Here is a 22,892-nt window from a genome sequence, read left to right as displayed (position 1 = left end):
AACCAGTGGGCCTGTGCCCTGTGGAAAGTCTAGGGCAGCGGTTCTCAACCTGTGGGTCGGGATCCCTTTGGGGGTCGAATGACCCTTTCACAGGGGTCCCCTAAGACCATGGGAAAACACATATTTCCGAAGGTCTTAGGAATAATTTTATGGTTGGGGGTCACCACAACATGAGGAACTGTATTAAAGGGTCACGGCATAAGGAAGGTTGAGAACCACTAGTCTAGGGGCCAGGGAAAAAGTAATGATGTTCACCAACATCCAACCTGCTACTCCCAGTAGCCCTTAAGTGCCCCAGCAGTCAAAACCCTTTATTGAATAATGCACCCCCTACTGTAAAGTATAAGGATGTCAGTAATCATCAGGAAGTTAAAAATAAACAAAACAAAGGCCACAAATGCGCTTTTAGGGCTCTGGCACACGGGAAGATTAGTTGCCCGCAACAAATCTCCCTTGTCACGGGTGACTAATCTCCCCGAGTTGCCATGACCCGCCATCCCACCGGCGAACATGTAAGTCGCCGGCGGGATGGCACACGCGCAAATCGCCCTGCCGCGTCTGCCATCCCACCGGCAACTTACATTGTCGCCGATGGGATGGCAGGGGAAGGCAACTCGGGGAGATTAGTCGCCCGGGAGTTTTGTCGCGGACGACTAATCTCCCCATGTGCCAGAGCCCTTTTTCAGGTCACACAACTCTGAGGTGATTTAAAATATCATAAAACAAGGGGTTCTTTATTTTTTAACAATACAAAAATTATTTGGTAGTTATGTGGTACATATTCCACCACTTAGTAAAGGTGACAGCTGATATCACTAATAGTCATTTACAGGAATATAACTGACTTGATACTGACTGATATTAAATAGTTTTTACTCTCTCACACAATCCCCTTTCCCCTGGTTCTTTCCCTGAGAGTATGACGCATGCGTACTGAGGAGTACAAAGATGGCGGCGCCCAGGGACGGCGCTGAGGAGACGGGTACCGGGGAGTCTGAGGGGCTCAGGAGACGCAAGAAGGAGCTCGTCAGGGAAGCGAGTGAACCGACAGCCCCGGAGAGTCGGGGAGAGGCCGAGTGCGGGGTATCACTGCTACCCGGGAGTTTCTGGCTCACACGGATTGTGCTGCTCAGGGCTATCGCTGCCATATACTGTGAGTGGGACTTCCGCCTGGGGTGCATGCTGCGGGCTGCACTGCTAATGTATGCAGCCATGAACTGTGTGTCTAAAGTTACTGCTAATGAGCAGTTAGTGGTCTGTATGGGCTCTTATTCTGAGTGGCAGAAAATATATTGCTGGGGGCTGGTGTTCTTATACAGTCAAGAAAGAAATCATGAAAAATATGGTATTTTTGTCCAGATAATGTCAACCCAACCTGTGGGTACCAGTGGACGAGCTCTGGCCTCTCTATGTGATACAATTGTGGGTAGAGTATGAGTATGGTCACTCTATGTTGGGGGTCCCCAACCTTTCTTACTTGTGAGCCACAGTCCTAAAGAGGCTTGGAGAGCAACACAAGCACCATAAAAGTTCATGGAGGAGCCAAATAAGGGCTGTGATTGGCTATTAGGCAGCCTCTATACCAGGGGTGGGCAAACTACGGCCCGCGGGCCACATCCGGCCCGTCGGTCTGTTAGTCAATGTGGCCCCTGAGCCAAAAAGTTTGCCCACCCCTGTTCTATACACACTATCAGCTTACAGGGGCTTTATTTGGTAGGAAATCTTGTTTTTATTCAACCAAAACTTGCCCCCAAGTCAGGAATTCAAAAATAACTCCCTGGTTTGGGGGCACTGAGAGCAACATCCAAGGGGTTGGGGAGCAACATGTTACCCCTGAGCCACTGGTTGGGGATCACTGCTCTATGTAATACCCCTGTGGGTAGGATATGAGTGGGAGACCTCTCTGACTATGGTCTCTGCCCATGTTATAACGCCTGTGGGTATAGTATGAATAGGTAATTTACTCTCAGCATGAGACTTTATAGGAAGGTACCTGTAGTTACTCATAGGGCATATTTATTATAGTGTGTAAGCCAACATCGCCTGTGATGTTGGCTTACACACTATAGTAAATATGCCCCTTAGTGTGAGACCTCACTGTGGGAGAGACCCCCCTCCTCATGGAAACTTGAGATGGTTAGTGTCAGTGTGGGACTGCCTGTGGCTATGATTCAGAGATCTCATGGCCTAGACCCCTTTATTAATATAATTTCAGGTGTAGTAACGGTCAGCCCAAAGTTGGCCATACAAAGGTGTATTCACAAGCAGCTGGCCAAATTGAGCCATTTGGGAGAGGACCACATCCATGGCCCCTGATGGGATTTTTCCAGCATTTCCAATCAGTATGTGAGTGAGTGGCAGGGCAATATTTAGGGCCCATTCCTTAACTCAGTGATCCCCAACCAGTGGCTCGTGAGCAACATGTTGCTCCCCAACCCCTTGGGTGTTGCTCTCAGTGCCCCCAAACCAGGGAGTTATTTTTGAATTCCTGACTTGGGGGCAAGTTTTGGTTGAATAAAAACAAGATTTCCTACCAAATAAAGCCCCCTGTAAGCTGATAGGGTGCATAGAGGCTGCCTATTAGCCAATGACAGCCCTTATTTGGCACCTCCATGAACTTTTATGGTGCTTGTGTTGCTCTCCAAGTCTTTTTACATTTGACTGTGGCTCCCGAGTAAGAAAGGTTGGGGACCTCTGCCCTTAACCAATACAATTCTGATTTGTTAATTGCTGCTCTGCCTTCTCTCTGTAAGGCGTACTTAGTGCCCGCGAACTGGCATTTAATTCTGAGCTTTCAAGGAAACAACTGCAACACTTTCTAAACTTCTATCATTCCTCTTATTAATATTGGCATAAAGCATCATTTTTACCAACAAGGCTGGTGAAATGGTGGTATCCTGACCTGTGTGTATGAGACTACCCCTGTGCCCACTGGTAAGAGCTTGTTTAGTTAGCTGCTCTCTAACCTCTCTAACCATGCGAGTAAGATATTAGAAATAGTTTTTGGTTACTTAGACTTTTCAGCTTAATTATATTTCAGTCTGTTCTACTTGTTTATCTGTCTATTTCTTCAGAGCTTCTAGATGTGCAGTAGTAATGCATAGATCCCGGCCTGTATTTATCTGTGCACCCCCAGCATATGAAGGCAAGGCAAGTCTCTGGCAGTGGCTGGGGAGGTTTTTTTTTAACATTTTTTTAATTCCTATGTTATATAGGCACCCAAGGGCTGCCTCCCTAAAGCTGCTGCCCTAGGCACAAGCCCTCGGGTGCCTATATATAAATACGGGCCGGCATAGGTCAACAAATGTTCTGCCTGTGCCAGCCAGGCCCAGACTGGCAATCTGTGGATTGTGGCAAATAACAGAGGGGCTGCTGTAAGATCCCAAAGATAGGCACTATTTATTGGGCTGGTGGGGGGAATTTTAGGCCTCTGTGTACTTAAAATGCCAGAGAATAACAGCCTAGAGATTGAACTAGAATCACATGACTGGAAGAAAGCAGATAAGCCGACATTTATGCAAGCAGACAAGTGGCTATAAAGTGCCAGGGCCAGTCCAGACTTGGACCCAACCCTAACATGCCTTCACCCAACCAAAAACTGACCTGCCCTGCTATGCCACAGTGATTTGTATACCCACGCCCAACCTGCCTGTCTCTGACATCACCAGGGTGGGGGGTCGGTGTAAGTATATAAACAATCGCTGCGTGCAGGGTGGGATCAGAGGGGCTGGAGGCAAGTCAAGCCTGCCACCCACCCGCTGCGGGGGCAATTGGTCGATCTAAACTGACCAGCCTGCACATCACTGCTGTGTAGCAGATAATTCTGCATTATCTTAATTACTAGATACTGTCTTAAATGTTCTGGCAAATGCAGAGCTGCAGTTATACAGGCAAGGAAAGTTCTATATGCTACATTTTTTTTCTCAGAGCCATTGCATTGCTATTGTTAACCACTTCCCTAGGTAGGTTATATCCTTAAGTGGCCGCCAATACGGGTCAGACAAAGTTTATCCAATACACAGCGCATTTAACATTTATTTATTTATTTTGTGTGTCATTTACAAAAACCCTGGAAAGCCACCCCAAGAGAGAGCTCTTTTTACGAAGTGCAGCAGATATTTGGATATCCTCTCCGTGCCGATGAAGCTTATGTTCCACCCCAGCTGCAGCAGCTGAGACTAACATTGGCCAGCATCTGAGGTGCAGCGATGGGGAGCAGCCGTACTCCCGGAGAGCTTTTCATGGAAGAGTATCCAACTGTTCTGGAAGAGCAATCCTGGAAACTAGGAATATGCCCTCCGCATCACTGCCTCTATTTAAGAGTTTTACATTTTGGGGATGCGATCATTAGAAAGGCACGTTTGTGGCTAAATTGAATATGCTATATCCAACAGAGTAGAGGAGTGTTGGAAAAATGTGTTAAATGTCTTTGTATTCTATAAAAAAGGGGAGTATAATCAGATATTTAAAGGGAAATTTACCCTTTAAATTAACTTTAAGAATGGTATGAAACCCTTTATCCAGAAAGTTCTGAATTTACGGAAAGGCCATCTCCCATAGACTCCATTTTAATCAAATAATTCACGGTTTTAAAAATTATTTTCTTTTTCTCTGTACTAATAAAACAGTACCTGTACTTGATCCCAACTAAGATATAATTACCCCTTATTGGGGGCAGAACAGCCCTATTGGGTTTATTTAATGGTTAAATGATTCCCTTTTCTCTGTAATAATAAAACAGGACCTGTACTTGATCCCAACTAAGATATAATTCCCCCTTATTGGGGGCAGAACAGCACTATTGGGGTTATTTAATGGTTAAATGATTCCCTTTTCTCTGTAATAATAAAACAGTACATGTACTTGATCCCAACTAAGATATAATTACCCCTTATTGGGGGCAGAACAGCCCTATTGGGTTTATTTAATGGTTAAATGATTCCCTTTTCTCTGTAATAATAAAACAGTACCTGTACTTGATCCCAACTAAGATATAATTGCCCCTTATTGGGGGCAGAACAGCCCTATTGGGTTTATTTAATGGTTAAATGATTCCCTTTTCTCTGTAATAATAAAACAGTACCTGTACTTGATCCCAACTAAGATATAATTACCCCTTATTGGGGCAGAACAGCCCTATTGGGTTTATTTAATGGTTAAATGATTCCCTTTTCTCTGTAATAATAAAACAGTACCTGTACTTGATCCCAACTAAGATATAATTACCCCTTATTGGGGGCAGAACAGTCCTATTGGGTTTATTTAATGGTTAAATGATTTTTATTAGCATTTTGAATAACAATCCCATACCTGTATGCCATAGACAATGATAATCTGAGAAAAATTGTGATTTGTTGTGATATTTGAGTTATTTAGCTTTTTGTTCAGCAACAGCTTGTGATAGCTATCTGGTTGCTGTGTTACGGTTTACCCTAGCAACCAGGCCAGATGTGAATGAGAGCTTGGATTATCAATAGGAGAGGATCTAAATAGAAAGATAAGTTAAAAAAGGAACAAGGAAAACAGCAAAGTTGTAGCCTTAAAGAGCAATTTGTTTTTCTCTGCTGCCCCCCCCCATATGAAAACTGGAAAGAGGCAGAAGAACAAATAATTCAAAAAGTATAAAAAATGAAAACCAATTGAAAAGTTGCCAAGGGCAGAAACTTCTGTAACATATTACATGTTAACTTGAAGGCAAACTGCCCAATTAAAGCCGCTTTCTTTCTCTCACAGAGCATCAGTATCATCATGCTTTATGGCAGAAATTCTAAATATCTGACCTAGCTGCACTGACTACATAGGTGGCTCCATAGGGAGTTACTAATATGGTCTCACTGGTTCCGTTGCAGGGTCTGGTAACAAGTTGCCCCCTTGCAAGGCAGAACAAGTGTAAAGGTGGCCGCACACCCTTTAGGGCTGAAACAGCAGATAAGGAGGTAGAAACAATAGGATTTCTACCTCCTGCCGATTCAGCCCTGAAGGCAGATTTTGCTCAGGCGCCTTCTATGGCGCCCGATCAAAATCTTTTAACCTGGCCGATCGGCGAGTCGACTGATATCAGCAGCTTCCTGCGATACCGGTCGACTCGCCGACATGCCATACACGCACCGAATATCGTACGATATTATCGGTGCGTGTATGGCCAGCTTTACGGTAAGTATTTCCCTGAACTGATGGACCTGTTGCTTAGCTAGGGTTCTGCACTCGGTGCTAGGAAAAATATACAGTATATTGGGTGATACTTCCCCTTTAAATCTATTGTCTTAAAGATGTGGACCAAATACTTTTATTCCATGGCTGGTGTAGTTCTGTTTCAAGAAGTTGTAAAATTTCTGTGGTTAATAACGGGGGAAACAACTTCCTTGATCTGCTGCCCTTTATAGAAAGTAGTTCCTTCACCAGGGATTGTTCCTGTATTGAGGTGCTTCCCAATATGCTTTTACATTCTCTGTCCCCTTGTACGAGAAGAAGATCTTCCCTATTGATCTCCATGGTGTGCATTCTGGTTATCCTTTTATAGCCAGTAAGGGTTATGGTGCACATAGCGATGTGGGACCTTAGTATGTACTGTGGGATAGCCGGTATAGTAGGGAGAGATGGTGCCTATAGTATCAGTGGGGGGATAATAGCCTCTGGGAAGGGACTGGGGCTGTGGGATAGCAGGTATAGTAGGGAGAGATGGTGCCTATAGTAGCAGTGGGGGGATAATAGCCTCTGGGAAGGGACTGTGGCTGTGGGAGAGCAGGTATAGTAGGGAGAGATGGTGCCTATAGTAGCAGTGGGATAATAGCCTCTGGGAAGGGACTGGGGCTGTGGGATAGCAGGTATAGTAGGGAGAGATGGTGCCTATAGTAACAGTGGGGGGATAATAGCCTCTGGGAAGGGACTGGGGCTGTGGGATAGCAGGTATAGTAGGGAGAGATGGTGCCTATAGTAGCAGTGGGGTATAATAGCCTCTGGGAAGGGACTGGGGCTGTGGGATAGCAGGTATAGTAGGGAGAGATGGTGCCTATTGTAGCAGTGGGGGGATAATAGCCTCTGGGAAGGGACTGGGGCTGTGGGATAGCAGGTATAGTAGGGAGAGATGGTGCCTATAGTAGCAGTGGGGGGATAATAGCCTCTGGGAAGGGACTGGGGCTGTGGGATAGCAGGTATAGTAGGGAGAGATGGTGCCTATAGTAGCAGTGGGGAGATAATAGCCTCTGGGAAGGGACTGGGGCTGTGGGATAGCAGGTCTAGTAGGGAGAGATGGTGCCTATAGTAGCAGTGGGATAAAAGCCTCTGGGAAGGGACTGGGGCTGTGGGATAGCAGGTATAGTAGGGAGAGATGCTGCCTATAGTAGCAGTGGGGGGATAATAGCCTCTGAGAAGGGACTGGGGCTGTGGGATAGCAGGTATAGTAGGGAGAGATGGTGCCTATAGTAGCAGTGGGGGGATAATAGCCTCTGGGAAGGGACTGGGGCTGTGGGATAGCAGGTATAGTAGGGAGAGATGGTGCCTATAGTAGCAGTGGGATAATAATAGCCTCTGGGAAGGGACTGGGGCTGTGGGATAGCAGGTAGGTATAGTAGGGAGAGATGGTGCCTATAGTAGCAGTGGGATAATAATAGCCTCTGGGAAGGGACTGGGGCTGTGGGATAGCAGGTATAGTAGGGAGAGATGGTGCCTATAGTAGCAGTGGGGGGATAATAGCCTCTGGGAAGGGACTGGGGCTGTGGGATAGCAGGTATAGTAGGGAGAGATGGTGCCTATAGTAGCAGTGGGGGGATAATAGCCTCTGGGAAGGGACTGGGGCTGTGGGATAGCAGGTATAGTAAGGAGAGATGGTGCCTATAGTAGCAGTGGGATAATAGCCTCTGGGAAGGGACTGGGGCTGTGGGATAGCAGGTATAGTAGGGAGAGATGGTGCCTATAGTAGCAGTGGGGGGGATAATAGCCTCTGGGAAGGGACTGTGGCTGTGGGATAGCAGGTATAGTAGGGAGAGATGGTGCCTATAGTAGCAGTGGGATAATAATAGCCTCTGGGAAGGGACTGGGGCTGTGGGATAGCAGGTAGGTATAGTAGGGAGAGATGGTGCCTATAGTAGCAGTGGGATAATAATAGCCTCTGGGAAGGGACTGGGGCTGTGGGATAGCAGGTATAGTAGGGAGAGATGGTGCCTATAGTAGCAGTGGGGGGATAATAGCCTCTGGGAAGGGACTGGGGCTGTGGGATAGCAGGTATAGTAGGGAGAGATGGTGCCTATAGTAGCAGTGGGGGGATAATAGCCTCTGGGAAGGGACTGTGGCTGTGGGATAGCAGGTATAGTAGGGAGAGATGGTGCCTATAGTAGTGATGGGGATTAAGCGCTTGCTAAGTATTACATCTCCTGAAGAACCAGATTGTATAACACATTTCTTAAATGAGATTGCCGTAAGAGCCTGGTAACATCTTAATTAAATATGCACTTCCATTAGTTCCTCTTCTTCATTTCAAGCAGATTAAAGTTAAGAGAAAAGAAAACATTTACTTTGGAATTAAATTTCTATTGGCAATTCCCGGCAATTTGAACAAGGCAACACGTACTGTAAAGGAACTGCTATTACAGTCACGTGACCATATCAAAGCGTGCAGTTAGCTGATGTTGATGGAACTTGCTGGTGGATATTAGATGAACGGCACGCAGACCAAGCTGACCAATGCATTCTACTTTTGCGCAATTCTTCTCTCAAAATCCCCAAGAAGTTTTGTTAATGCATATGGGAGGAAGTTTTGCTTTTTTCCCCCTTTTATTTTTACATCTTCTGGTTGGTTTCCTTTTATCTTAAAACCATAAACTTCATTTTTGCCATTTTGATGTAATTAAAAAAAATGCTAAACTTCCCCTTTAATGAGGATTTTGGGTCAACTAACGAAGACTTATAACTGTATTAGATAATGTTTTATGCAAAGTCCGTTTATTTTTGGTCTCTGGGAGGAACCGGGAGCTGCCAGGGGAGACCCCCCCCCACCCACAAACTCCATTATTCAAAAAGGGGTCATTGGTTGGAATTGAACCCACACCCCAGTGCTATAAGGTAGCTGTGCTGACTACCATACCACCTAGGCTTCCAATACCCTGTCACAGTGCTGTCCAACTGTTTCCATATAGTGGGGCAATTTACTACACAGTCCTACATTTTGGGGGCCAGGTTTAATGTCGTCCAAAGCCATAGAAATCTCCAGCCCATAGGCCTCCAGTTGGACAGCCCTACGTACAGTATAGTGGTGCTGTTAACTCTGCCTCCATAATAAAGCTTTCTTTTCATCTTGTCTATTTATATTCTATTCTTGCTACACACAGGATTAAAGGGGAAGAATACCTACTTTTTAGTATGTTACTGAGAGATGGTTGTAATCTCAGCAATTTTGTTATTTGTCTATTTCAATTCTGCCTCTCTCCAATGTAAAACTTCAAATGCTGTCTGGTTGATGGGCTCTGTGCACCCAGCAACCATAAGCAGGCTCTTTTGAGGGCTAGATAATTCAAATGAGGCCCATCTTGACATTCAGTCAAATGCGTTATTGGCGTTTCAGTTCTAATATACAGAGTGTTATAGTTTGCCTTTGAGCAATGGCATAACAGCCCCCATAGGGATTATGGGTTGTGCAATATGGGGCCCAAAGATATCTTTTGCTGTAGGTACTGGGTAGGTTAATTTACCCCCCTGCCATTGGCAATGCTGTCTATGTTTATATGCAGAAATACATTTCGGAAGACCCCCACAACACCAAGGATAGTTCCAGGGACAAGGGAGCGGTGTAAAGATGAAGCTGCACTCATTGTTAATTTCTGCAGCGTCAGAGGCGGTTAAGCACTCGTTCCAAAGCTGCGCTCATCCATAAAAATAAAAGGGAACTGGACGTTCCTTCTTTGATGAGCCTGACCGGCAACAATAAGAGATGGAGAAAACTCCAATTAAGTTTTTGCAGAAGTTGATGAAATGGCACGGGTCCAGCGCCGCTCGCTGGGGGCGGAAGTTGTTGGTTGGGAAGAAAAGCTGACGAGACTATTTCATCTGGGAAGGGTTTTTTTGTTGTTTTGGTGGCACAAACTGTGAGCCGAGGGCCCCGGAAAAAAAAAGAGAGATTCCAAAAATATGAGCTCATTCCGAAAAGGCTGAGCGACTTCTCTCCTGAGGCATCCGCTTATGTGCTGTAATTAAATCGCTCAGAGGGGGCTTCTGTTTGGCCCCAGTGGTTGAATTGGATAAAAGTCTTTCTTTCTTATCTTATTGGAAAGGTTTGCACCCCTTTTTTGGTTTAAGTATGTGGTCCTTGTCCAACTCGATCCTCTAACTTGGCCAATTTTGGCCATGCATGCCAATCAAAAGGGGCCCAATACCCAGGTCATGACGCTCCCGTCTCAGTGCGGAGGAGCCAGGTCGGCACTTCTTGTTGGTCAGTGTATGGCCACTTGCTAAATATAGTCTCCAAAACTAGAATCCCCCACAGTGCTTCAGACCTGTCAATCTGTCTCCCATATAGTGGAGCATTCCAAAGCTTGATTGCCGAAAACACCCTCAGAATTTAGTCCTGGGAGGTTACTATCTCTGAATGTTCTGGGTGTGCAGGGTGAGGGTTGAATGTTAGACCATTCTGCTCTGCTTCTTCTAAAATCAGAGGAGCTAATCTAATCCAAGCCATGAAAATGTCATACCTGGTCTAGTTACCCATAGCAACCAACCAAATATTGGCTTTAAAATAGGTGGCCAGAGTGACAACATCACTTGTTTTGGGACTGGCTTTGGAGTATGGACAAGAGGTCCTTGCACCAACACTAAACAACACTGTATGTTTATCAATAAAATGTGAATAACTTTGTTTTTTTTCTCCTAGTTGTGGCCTTCCTGGTGGCTTTCCAACAAAACAAGCAGCTGATTGGAGACTCGGGGCTGCTGCCATGCAAGCTGTATCTGAAGAACATAAAGCAGTACTTTGGAGGCAAGATAGGCCTGGAGGCAGTCAGCCATGCCCCCTCACTTCTCTGGCTCTTGGACTGGGCTCACATGGATACCCACTTGGATAACATTGCTTTGGTTGGCCTTGCCATTTCTTTCTTCATCCTTGTGTCTGGCTGTGCAAATATGATTCTCATGGTTACGCTATGGATCCTCTACCACTCTCTGGTGGGCGTTGGACAGATCTGGTAAGTAATGTATATAAAGAAAGGCCTCTTCCTACTCCCTCACTCCTGGAACATTCCATTTTCGTTTTGGGTGTATCTTGCTGTGCTGCATTGCTTGTTTATATGCCATTGTTTAAAGTTCAAAATGACTTATTATTGTATTATTTAATACCAGCGAGGGAGTTTATTTTTCTTTTTGTGTCCAAGAGCTCCAACCATTATGGAATTCCCAGCATCCTCCAGCTGCAGACTAGACTGTGCTGATTGCATAAGCTCTGTGCCTTGATGTGCTGTGCTGCTTGGGTACAGGGTACTTGTAGTGTCCTTTAATGAGGTTAGTGGCAGATATACATACATCAGTATAGTTCCATCCATGAACAGACCTAACTATGGGTTATCTGCTTATTTTACCACCAGTGTGTCCTTGCACACCAACATTTTTTCTGATTGCTATCTGTCTGACCCCCATAAACATGCCAAAGGGCTGCCTACGTTGTTCACCACTTGCTCTCCATTCAAAAAATGCAGATTAAAGGGGAACTCCAACTAAACACAACTTAAGCTTTTTTTGAAAAGTTAAAATAATTTCAAGCCACTTTGCAATATACATCAATTAAAAAATATGCAGCCTTTTCATGATTATGGTTTGGAACCGTTCCCTAAAGTGGCCATACAAGCTAAGATCCGCTCACTTGGCGAAGTCGCCAAGTGAGTGGATCTTCTCCAGATATCCCAACCTACGGGTGGGCGATATCAGGCTAATTTGTTCGGATCGAATTATAATGACGGGTATAGGCGCAGTCTGTTCGGGGACCACATCAACGAGCCGATGCGGTCCCCGATCCCACTAAATTTTTAAACCTGCCTGATCGATATCTGCCCAATTTCAGGCCAGATGTCGGTCAGGCAGGCCCGTCGTTGGTGCCCCTACACGGGCCGATAAACTGCCGAATCTGTCTAAGGGACCCATATCGGCAGCTAGAATCGTCCCGTGTATGACCACCTTTTAGTCCCTCCTTCCCTGCCAGGATTTCAAATGATGCAGAAAGGGAAGAACTGTTTTGCAGCTGGATTTCAGCATATAAAATGGTATTTATTCCTACTTTGTGAAGGAGCAGATTACAATGATAGGTATATTAGGGCTTCTGTGTTGTGTGGGGCTCTTTAACAAATTTTCGTTCAGAAGCTGCAGTTCCCCTTTAAGAACACATCCAATTGACCTCAGTGTTTCCATAAAGAGATTGTGGGAGAAATAGGAGAAGGGCACACAGTCGGCATCAACCCACATGGATATACCAACCCGTCCTGGTATTTTTATGCAATTCCAGGCACTGACGGCAGGTGATGTTGCACATTTTGCTGCTGGTTCTTTTGTGTTGGAAATCTGCATGCAAAATGCCTAAGGCCATTAAATGCACCACAAGTCTAACATGTATAGAGCCTGGGCATTCTGCCCCTCTATGCCCCCCCCCCCCCACTCACTGGCCATCACTGTGATACCTGTTTACTTTTTGGGAAACACAGCATTCTTGTTACTAATATTACCTTTGGCTTGGTCTCTGAAACCACAGAGCTTAATGCTAGTAGCTTGAGAGCAAGAAACAGGCAGTGAGATACATTTTAGCACTTCATTATATCTCCAAATATAAACAAAAACACTCCCAGTAAGTAATGCCCCCCCCACCCCAATATTCCTATGGACTTCTGCCTGAGACCGTGCTGCTGATGTCATCTGGTGACTCTCATTTTCCACCACTAAGGAGAATATTTTAGGAAACACTATAGCAGACTTGGCTGTAGAAAGACAGCGCAGAGGTATCGTTGGAAGCCCGTGGCCCTCCAAAAGGTATTGGTTGTTCCCAACCCGCCCACTTTCTCCGCCTGCTTCTTTGCATGATATCATCATTTCATAGTAATGTACATATGATGCGGTAGCCTCGCAAGTTAATCTTGTTCCTGGTTGCCGAGGCAATTCAGGAACTAGAAACCATGGTTAGGTAGCCTTTAGGGCTATGTGTGTAGATGGATATGAATGAGTAGAAGGCTTGGACTGGCAATTGGTGGATTCTGGCAAATACTGTACAAAGCCATAGACATCACTATTTCTTGGGCTAGTGGTGGGAGTGGGGGGGGGGGTTGTTTGGACCTCAGTGTACTTGATATAATCCCAGTCAGCCAATTTTTGACTAAACTTATGTTTTGGAGAGAGCTAGCAGCTCTCTGCTCTTTACATTGCAGGATTGACTTTAAAAATGGCCCCTTTATTGGAGCTCCCCATAGATCCGGTACTCCCCTGTTTGTGTTTAAAATGAGGGGTGGGCGTGTCCTTACATTCCTTGGAAGAAGCACAGTAGGAGGGGGATAGCCAATCACAACTCTGCATTTAAACAAGCAGAGACAGGCTTTAGTTCCCTGTCAGATTCCTTCTATTTAAGAAACCTGTCATCCAGACATAAAGCCCCATAATGAAAGTCCTTTTAAAATTAAATATGAAGCTATTTTAAAATCCCAGCTGTCAATCATATATTGCCTGCCCTTCCTCTATGCCTAAGGCAGTGATCCCCAACCAGAGGCTCCCCAATCCTTTGGATGTTGCTCTCAGTGCCCCCAAACCAGGTAGTTATTTTTTATATTTCTGGTTAGGAGACAGGTTTTGGTTGCATAAAAACCAAGTATAATGCCAAACAGGGCCTTCTGTAGGCTGCCAGTCCACATAGGGGCTATTAAGTGGCCAATTATATCTCTTATTGGCACCACCAGGAACCTTTTTCATGCTTGTGTTGCTCCTCAACACCTTTTCCATTTAAATGTGGCTCACAGGTATAAAAGGTTGGGGATCCCTGCCTTAGAGAATGGAGGCGGGGCAAACAATTACTTTCACTTTCCATTCAGCACTTTTCAAGATGTCACTGCGCCTCACTTCCCTCTTCTTCCTCGCAATCTAATTGTGTAGCATGGGCATCAGGTCCTCCATTCTAGCACATAAACTTGCCTTAATAACAAAACTTGCCTTAATAACAGTACCCACAAAATGGCACCTGCCTGCTTGCTGTGACTGTGCAATTCCAAGACTGAAGGAAACAAGATTTAAATAATTTATATAGTGTAAAGGTCCCCATACACGTGAAGATTCGCTCGCTTGGCGAGGTTGCCAAGTGAGCGAATCTTCACCCGATATCCCCACCTACGGGTGGGCGATATCGGGGAATGTGTAGGCTGGGGGGGCCCTGGGGCCAAACGATCAAATTTATAACGAAGGGTATAGGCAAAGTTGGTTTGGGGACGGCATCAACAAGCCGATGCGGTCCCCGATCCGACTAGATTTTTTAACCTGCCAGATATCGGTCTGCCTGATTTTTTTTTAACCAGGCCAGATATTGGTCGGGCAGGCTCGTCAGTAGTGCCTATACACGGGCCCGATTAGCTGCCGAATCGGTCTAAAGGTCCCCATACACGGGCCGATTGTAGCTGCCGATTCGGCAGCTTATCGGCCTCTGTAGGGGCAGAAACGAGGGGCCTGCCCGACCGATATCTGCTCTGAAATTTGCCAGATATCGATCGGGCAGGTTAGAAAATTCAGTCGGATGGGGGGGGTGGGTCGCCAAGCGAGCGGATCTGCCCGTGTATGGGCAGCTTAAGGGACCGATATCGGCAGCTAGAATCGGCCCGTGTATGGGCACCTTAAGCGAAGTTTATTTTACTTGACAATGACGAAAGAAAAGAATTTGGAATTATAAAATGTCCCTTTTAAGGTGTAGTTTTCAAAGTCATTTAAAAAAAATCTTTAGCCATTTTTCAGAAGCGCTGTTCTAGGACTCTCTAAAGAACTCCTTTTCTTCCATGCCCCCCCCCCCCCCCGGATAGAGATATGAAACCTGTATTATGGGGTTTGCCAGGTATACCTTTCACAGACAGTACCTGACCTCCGGCAGCCCATCCAGGCTAGCCCCGCCGATCACAGGCGGCCTGCTTTTCCCTGTTACAAGTCATACATCAAAAAGGAAATTGGTTTTGTACTGCCGAGAAAGAACCCCCGTCCCATTGCTTGCGCTCATCCAAGCGTGCCGGTGCTTTCATTACACACTCGGCAACGGGTCACTGCCGGGGAGAATACATTATGATTGTGCAAGTACTGTGACTCGCAGCTTCATAAAGACCAGCCTTATCAGGGTCCCCTCGCAGAGTTCATTTTATATATTAAAATCCCACCACTCCCCCTTCCAGTAGGAGCTGTTAATTGACACCTCACTTAGCCCACCTGCTTAGATGGCAGAAGAGATATACGAGACCCCGGTCGGTAATATCTGAACTCCTTCTGAAGCGTGCATTAATATCTTGGTACAGTGCCACAAATGTATTATGTTCTCTTCTATGCATAAAGGTGGCCTCGCCAGGCTGGCTCCAAAGGGCAACGCAGTGCAGGGATTCCGGTCCAGGTGGTGGTCTTCCCTAAAGCCAGGCCATGTATAGATTGGACTTGCATGTCTTTCAAAGTGCAAACCAAGGGGAGAGTACCTGGGCCCCTGAGCGTTTACAAGAGAATTATAGACATGGCTGAATAGGCAACTTATAGACAACAACCTTCAAGTAGCACCTAAAAAATACTCCCAGGTCTTTATGGGAATATGTTGTTACATTTATACTCCAGCCTATCATGTGATTTTATGTTTCCACTATCCCATATCCCTTAGACTGGTGTTTTATATTGCATTGAGGCCAGTCTTAAGGTCCACATACATGGGCCGATAGTAGCTGCCGATATTGGTCCCTTAGACCGATTCGGCAGCTAATTGGCCCGTGTATGGGCGCTACTGACAGGCCTCCCCGACCGACATCTGGCCTGAAATTGGCCAGATCTCGATCGGGCAGATTAGAAAATCTAGTAGGACCGGGGACCGCATCGGCTCGTTGATGCGGTCCCTGGACCGACTTTTCCTATACCTGCCGTTATAATTCGATTGTTTGGCCACAGGGCGGGGGATATCAGGAGAAGATCCACTCGCTTGGCGACATGGCCAAACGAGCGGATCTTATGGTGTATGGGGACCGTTACTTATGGGGCTTGCTTGCTGTGGTGAGGCTTGCTAATGGTTGTCAATATCTGAACCACTGATGGGCAGCATTCATGATTCAGGGTCCCAGACTCCTCCAAAGGTTTGTTGGTGGTAGCTTTGCCATCTAGCTGGTATTTTACTGGCCTAGCCTGCCCTTGATCCGCCCCCAGTCAAACACAAACGTACCTTTTTCCCTTCCCGGATTGCTCTATAACTGGGATCCCCAACCTTTCTTACTCTTGAGCCACAGTCAAATGTAAAAAGACTTGGAGAGCAACACAAGCACCATAAAAGTTCATGGAGGTGCCAAATAAGGGCTGTGATTGGCTATTCGGCAGCCTCTATGCACCCTATCAGCTTACAGGGGGCTTTGCCTCTGCGGCAAATTAGAGAGGCTTCAGATGGGGTTTTTTTTGCCTTCCTCTGGATCAACTAGTAGTTAGGCAGGTTATATATAGGCATTATGGTTGAACGTGATGGACGTATGTTTTTTTTCAACCTAACTTACTATGTTACTATGTTATTTGGTAGTAAATCTTTTTTTTGTTCAACCAAAGCTTGCCCCCAAGTCAGGAATTCAAAAATAACTACCTGGTTTGGTGGCACTGAGAGCAACATCCAAGGGGTTGGGGAGCAACATGTTGCCCCCGAGCCACTGGTTGGGGATCACTGGTCTATAACCTGCCCTCTTACTGTCATATGTTGTAGCCGGCCCCTTTTATGTCATAGGCCCTTCCCCCTTTTTTGCCACTGTCCATCCCCTTTTTGTTCCCACAGTTGGGCATCACTGGTATAGACCCTACCCTGTAAATGGTCTTCACTAAGCATGTAAGAATCTTGGGAACCATTCCTTTTAATGCCCCCTTAAGATCGTGAGGTCTTGGGGGTCGATGTGGTTAGACAATTATATTCTCTCTATAATACACCCATGAAGGGATGAGCACTAATCATGGCTATTTACAAACTCAGTGACCCATTTGGATGCACTCAAGATGCACAGACACTTAGACAGAATGCATCCGCGTACTGCGAGAGGAAGTACTTGGATAAATATATGTATGTATGTGTGTGTGTGTGTGTTTCTATTCATATTCTATTAATTGTTTGTTCCTACCTCTTGAGGTTTTATCTAACACTTCTCCTTGGCTCGACGCACAGGCATTTCTTTGTCTTCGCTTCTTTCTTTCTTTTTTTTTTTTTCATTTTGGAATAAAATAAAAAGGGAAACTGATTATCTCTGGGATGTTTAAAGCAAATGTAAAGGGATCATGGGGGGCCATCCTTTCTGCAGAGGAAGAGACTATGGAACCTTCCTGTTGTGCTGGATGGGAAGGGGTGGTGGGGGATCTGTTTCAAAGCTTGGATGGAAAGATCCCCTTAACCTATCTGCTTCCAGAAGGGATTGCAATGGGAGTTTGGGAGCAGTGCTGCCCTAGGGATGGAGGGGGTTAACGGGTTAGATTACACATATGTGAATATTCACATACAAAAAATATACTTTATTACTAATAATAAATGGCAATAGTCCTGCTTTTCTGTGTTGTACATTTTGTTTGCCACCCATATTATTAAAGACTGCTCCATCAATAATAGATCAATAAATGCTGCTCCATCTGCTGTATGCTGCTCTGTTTGTAATATCTATGAATAAAAGTGACTCCGTGTGTATTTTGTAGCGTTTGCCCCGCTCCGCAAGAAAGCTATTGCCTCTCTGTATGTATTTATTTTTATTTGAAATATAAACCACCAAAGGCTGCTCCATCTGTGGATTGCTCTGTTTGCGTCCTCCATTACAGGGGACATTTTTTGTGATAAACAGTATTGCGCCAATGAATTGTACCCAACTAAATATAGAACGAATGTGTTTTAAAAAAAGTAGTGCTTTATTAGCATTTTCTTCAAAAACTGAATCGGCCCCGCCCATCTGTGCTATTTCCTGCTGTTTCCTTTCCCAGGCTGTGTAGGGGGGCCAGCAGCAAACTGCATTGTAGGATAGGAACCAATCAGCAGCTAGGTGGACCTGATAGGGAACTGATGCCTGTTTTTTTTTACTTGTGTGACTGCAGGGCTGTGATTGGCTATCCCACCCCTACTGTGCTTCTGGCAGGGACCGTTAGGACATGCCCACCCAATTTAGCATATGAATCAGTAAAGCTACTCCATCTGTGTATTGCTGAGTTTGCGATATCCATAAATAAAAGAGACTCCATCTGTGGGTTGCTGTTTTTGCCACACTTATCAATAAAGAGACTGCCTCGTCATATATGCTCCATCTGTTTGGTGTGTTTGAGATATCGATGAATAAAAGCTGCTCTGTTTTGCTACATACAGCAATAAAGTTGTTGTGAATGGCACATACATATGTTGGATAGCGGAAGAAAAGAGTAACAGTGAAGAGGTTTGGGCCCACCAAATGCTGTTGTACTGCGGCTCCAATGGTAGGCTGTTCCATCTGTATATTTTATTCCACGTTATTGATTTTTAAATTTCAATAGTCAGAAGAGATTAAACGAGAAGGAAAGGCATTTTGGCATTTTATTGCCAATAGATCAGTCACAATAGTGCAAGCTAGATTATTGTGCTGAAAGCTTTACCATACCTGTGTAAACATCCATAGAAGCTCCCTCTTTTTGTTTAAGATAGCAGCTGCCATTTTAGCTTAATCTGATTTCCCTGCCTGCCATACTGCTTTAAGCTCAGATTACACAGCAGAGATGGGAGGGGGAGAGAGGAGCAAACTGAGCAGACTTGGGCCGTTCCCTGAAGGATTTTTCTGAGAGCAGGAAGTCTGACACAGAAGATCATGTTTACAGAATGAATGGAAAAAAAATGTGGCTTCTTTTCACTGAGGACTCAGAACAGCAGTTCTGTGCGTGCTCACCTTTCCTTCTTTCCTTTCACAAAAAAAGTCAAATAATGGCAAAAAACAAAGGAATAAACTAAAGCAGCCATCTTTGCCTGCAAAGTGTTTACTGAGGTGGTGGATGAGGTGAGAGCGAGACTGTTATCCACCTCCTCAATAAACACTTTGCAGTTGCTGTAGTTTCTGCCAACATTTCTGCTATTGACTTGTTCAGTTTTGAGATCAGCAGAAGATACTCCATGGGAGAAACGTTATCAGTATGTGTGCTACAGGCAACCATTGCCTCTCTTGGAATGAACCTAGACCACCAGATGTTGGAATACGGAGCTTTGAAATGAAGTTCTCGGCCGAATTAAGGAAATGTCGCCGTTTGTTGGGTAAAGGCATGGGGCAGAATCCTGGGAGAGCACTGATTGGTCATCACTGAGCTGCGCATTCCAGAGACACCGAAAGGGTGAATTGCTAGAAACCGATACTGAACATTTTGGATTTCTGTAAGGCAGTTGGCAAAAGAAATGTTTGTGGCTACAGAGGGAATGAGAGCAACGATGATTCCTCTCCTTTGTCTGGCCAGAGGTATTTCAACAAACCCGATCTCTAATAAAAAAAAAGAGACACGGCCATACTGTACGCTCCTAGATCTTTAACCCACTATGTGCCAAGAAGTACAGCCGGAACAATTGGAACAATACAAATGTGGCCAATCTGGATTCTGCTGTGTGCCCAGTGGTTGTATAGAATACACTGGTGGCCTTTGGGGACATAACGGCGACTACTACTCCTAGCCTAGATTACTGGTAGTTAATACATAGTCTTGATTTTTTTTCTAATAGTTTTAGGTATTCAGATGTTTACTACTTGCTTCCAGGCAAGCCGGTTTTCCCATGGCGCTAAGAATGACTCACGCTGTCCCTGAAAAGAATAAAAATGTTGGCTTTGGTTGAACGGACACAGTAATGGTATATTATTCAGAAACTATATTTAATACGTGACAGTTACCCTTTAATCACAGGGTGAAACTGAACCCACTTTGGGAAATAAGATCAGAAACGTGCTAGTGACTCCGACTGGAACAGGGACGCTTACCTGTATGTTGGTAATGCTGGGAGCTCAGGGTGTAGGCCCTGCCCAGCAAAGGTAAGAACCCCAATGAGCGTAATTATTTGCCCCCGGCTAAATCTACCAGTGGAGCTCTAGCTGGCCATATATAGACCAATAAAAGCTGATGGCTTTGGCCAATGGCCTGCCCAATTATATTCTACATGAAAATCAGTCCGGTCTTTATCAGGCAAGTTAAGTTCATGGGGTTCTCTCCTGACCAGTTTGCATAGGCACTCAGTTGGCCCAGGGGGGCTACAAAGACTTTGGCAAATGATCGGTTCTTTCCATACACAATTTTAGGAACATATTGAACTATTCGGGGGTGGTCATTGAGGGAGTTGCTATGGCAGTGATCCCCAACCAGTGCCTCGGGGGTAACATGTTGCTCCCCAACCCCTTGGATGTTGCTCTCAGTGCCCCCAAACCTGGATGTTATTTTTGAATTCCTGACTTGGAGACAAGTTTTGGTTGAATAAAAACAAGATTTCCTACCAAATAAAGCCCCTGTAAGCTGATAGGGTGCATAGAGGCTGCCTAATAGCCAATCGCAGCCCTTATTTGGCACCTCCATGAACTTTTATAGTGCTTGTGTTGCTCTCCAAGTCTTTTTACATTTGACTGTGGCTCACGAGTAAGAAAGTTTGGGGACCCCTGGCAATCTGTGGGTTCTGGCAAATGCCAGAGGGGCAGCTGTAGGATGCCAAAGACAGTCACTATTTATTGGGCTGGTGGGTGCTTTTTGGGCTTTTGTGTAGTTAAAAAGTCCAGGGTCTGTTTTGAAGTCCAGTCCAAATCCGTTCCAGTTATTTATTATTTTACATCTGGGGGCCAGGTATGTCGTACATAAGTGTGCGGAGATCTTGGCCATGCTGGGGGCAGTTGGACTGCTCTGGTCTATATAATTATATCAGAATTGTAAATTGTGGCATGACTGCAGTTCTTTAACAGGAAGTAAAGGAGACAAACAGGAAGTGCCCATCTCAACAAAAGAATATATAAATCTATAATTCATTTTTAAAAATGAATTCACTTATTTTCCAACCCTGCTGTGCTTTCCCGGCGTTCCACATTCACTTTAGGCACGAAAGCTTCATTCTTATAACCGTGTGTATTTCCCCCTTCTAAACAGACATGGCAGCGGGTAACCCGATGCCTCGTCGGCAATATCTATTTTTTGGTTTACATTTCAGTTTCATCATTTGGGCCCATAAGAGATTCATTAGCAGTCTAGAGAGGAAGAGCCTGGAATGAACCTGACACCTTGTATTTTCTCTTTTAATGGACAAAGCAGCCACACAAGTGTATGAGCTGTCTGGCCAATGTGTTATATAGCTCCTTGTCCAGACTCGCGACTTGACCTTATTTCATGCTCAGCACCGTCTGTCCCTGGCATCTTCTTTATTTCTGGCCCCTATTTCCCACTACCCTTTGTACTAATAGGCAAACAGCTGATATACCCAGAGGAAGTACATATAATATTTGTAACCCTTTATGTACTGGGGGTTGCTTATTTATCCTTTGCTACGGGGCACAGTATAGATCAAATATTATTGGCACTATGGTGCTTTTATAGCATTAATTCTATGGCTGGTGTCACACTTTAAAGGGTTAACTGTGGAGAGTATGGCGCCACACACTTTAGCCGACTCCTTGTCCCTTAGGACAGACCCCAGAAATACTCTGGTACAGGTATAGGACCGATTAGCCAGAATGCTCGGGGCCAAGGGTATTCTGGGATTCCGTAATTTGGATCTCCATACCTCGAGTCTACTAAAAAAAATCAATAAACCATTAATCAAACCCAATAGGAGTGTTCTGCCCCCAATAAGGGGTAATTATATCTTAGTTGGGATCAAGTACAAGTACTGTTTTATTATTACAGAGAAAAGGGAATCATTTAACCATTAAATAAACCCAATAGGGCTGTTCTGCCCCCAATAAGGGGTAATTATATCTTAGTTGGGATCAAGTACAGGTACTGTTTTATTATTACAGAGAAAAGGGAATCATTTAACCATTAAATAAACTAGGGCTGGGCGATATACCGTTTAATACCGAATACCGGTGGTTTTTTTTCAAACTATATTCATTTTTCAGATACCGCAATACCGGGGTGTCAGGGTACTCATGCGTGCGGCCCGTTCTCGCGCGCGTCCAGTTGTCCGCGGGACCTGCGTCAAAGCGCACGTACAAATCGTGCACGTCCGTGACGCGCTGGCGGCGCCGGTTCTGCGCATGCGTGGGGGGTATTTAAAGCTATCAAACGCCTCCCTCCTGTGCTATGTTGTCTGCGGCCTTGCCTGGGAAACTAAGCCTGCCTGATTTACCTTACGACTTTCTGTTGCCGATCCTTCGCTTGTCTGACTCTGATTTTCAATACTGCAGTAATTATTCTCTAATTTATTAGGAAATGGGGTTAACACCTAATCATGCATGGGAAAAAAAAAATACAGTCAAATACCGTGACACCGATATAATTTTGAAAAATACCGTGATATAAATTTTTGGTCATATCGCCCAGCACTAAAATAAACCCAATAGAGCTGTTCTGCCCCCAATAAGGGGTAATTATATCTTAGTTGGGATCAAGTACAGGTACTGTTTTATTATTACAGAGAAAAGGGAATCATTTAACCATTAAATAAACCCAATAGGGCTGTTCTGCCCCCAATAAGGGGTAATTATATCTTAGTTGGGATCAAGTACAGGTACTGTTTTATTATTACA

The 22,892-nt window shown here is 45.0% G+C and overlaps 1 protein-coding gene across 1 annotated transcript in view; it reads left to right on the top strand.

Annotated features, from left to right (window-relative positions):
* The first annotated feature begins 912 nt into the window (after positions 1-912).
* Positions 913-22,892, top strand: part of lmf1 (lipase maturation factor 1) — a 177,068-nt gene continuing 155,088 nt past the window's right edge. The window contains exons 1-2 of the mRNA XM_002932282.5: positions 913-1,153; positions 10,859-11,168. Coding sequence (XP_002932328.3) covers positions 949-1,153; positions 10,859-11,168 — 515 coding nt within the window. The 5' untranslated portion in view covers positions 913-948. The remainder of the gene's footprint in view (positions 1,154-10,858; positions 11,169-22,892) is intronic.

The sequence above is a fragment of the Xenopus tropicalis genome, chromosome 9 (assembly GCF_000004195.4).
Source record: "Xenopus tropicalis strain Nigerian chromosome 9, UCB_Xtro_10.0, whole genome shotgun sequence".
Lineage (NCBI taxonomy): Eukaryota > Metazoa > Chordata > Amphibia > Anura > Pipidae > Xenopus > Xenopus tropicalis.
This window is presented reverse-complemented; position numbering and strand designations above follow the sequence as displayed.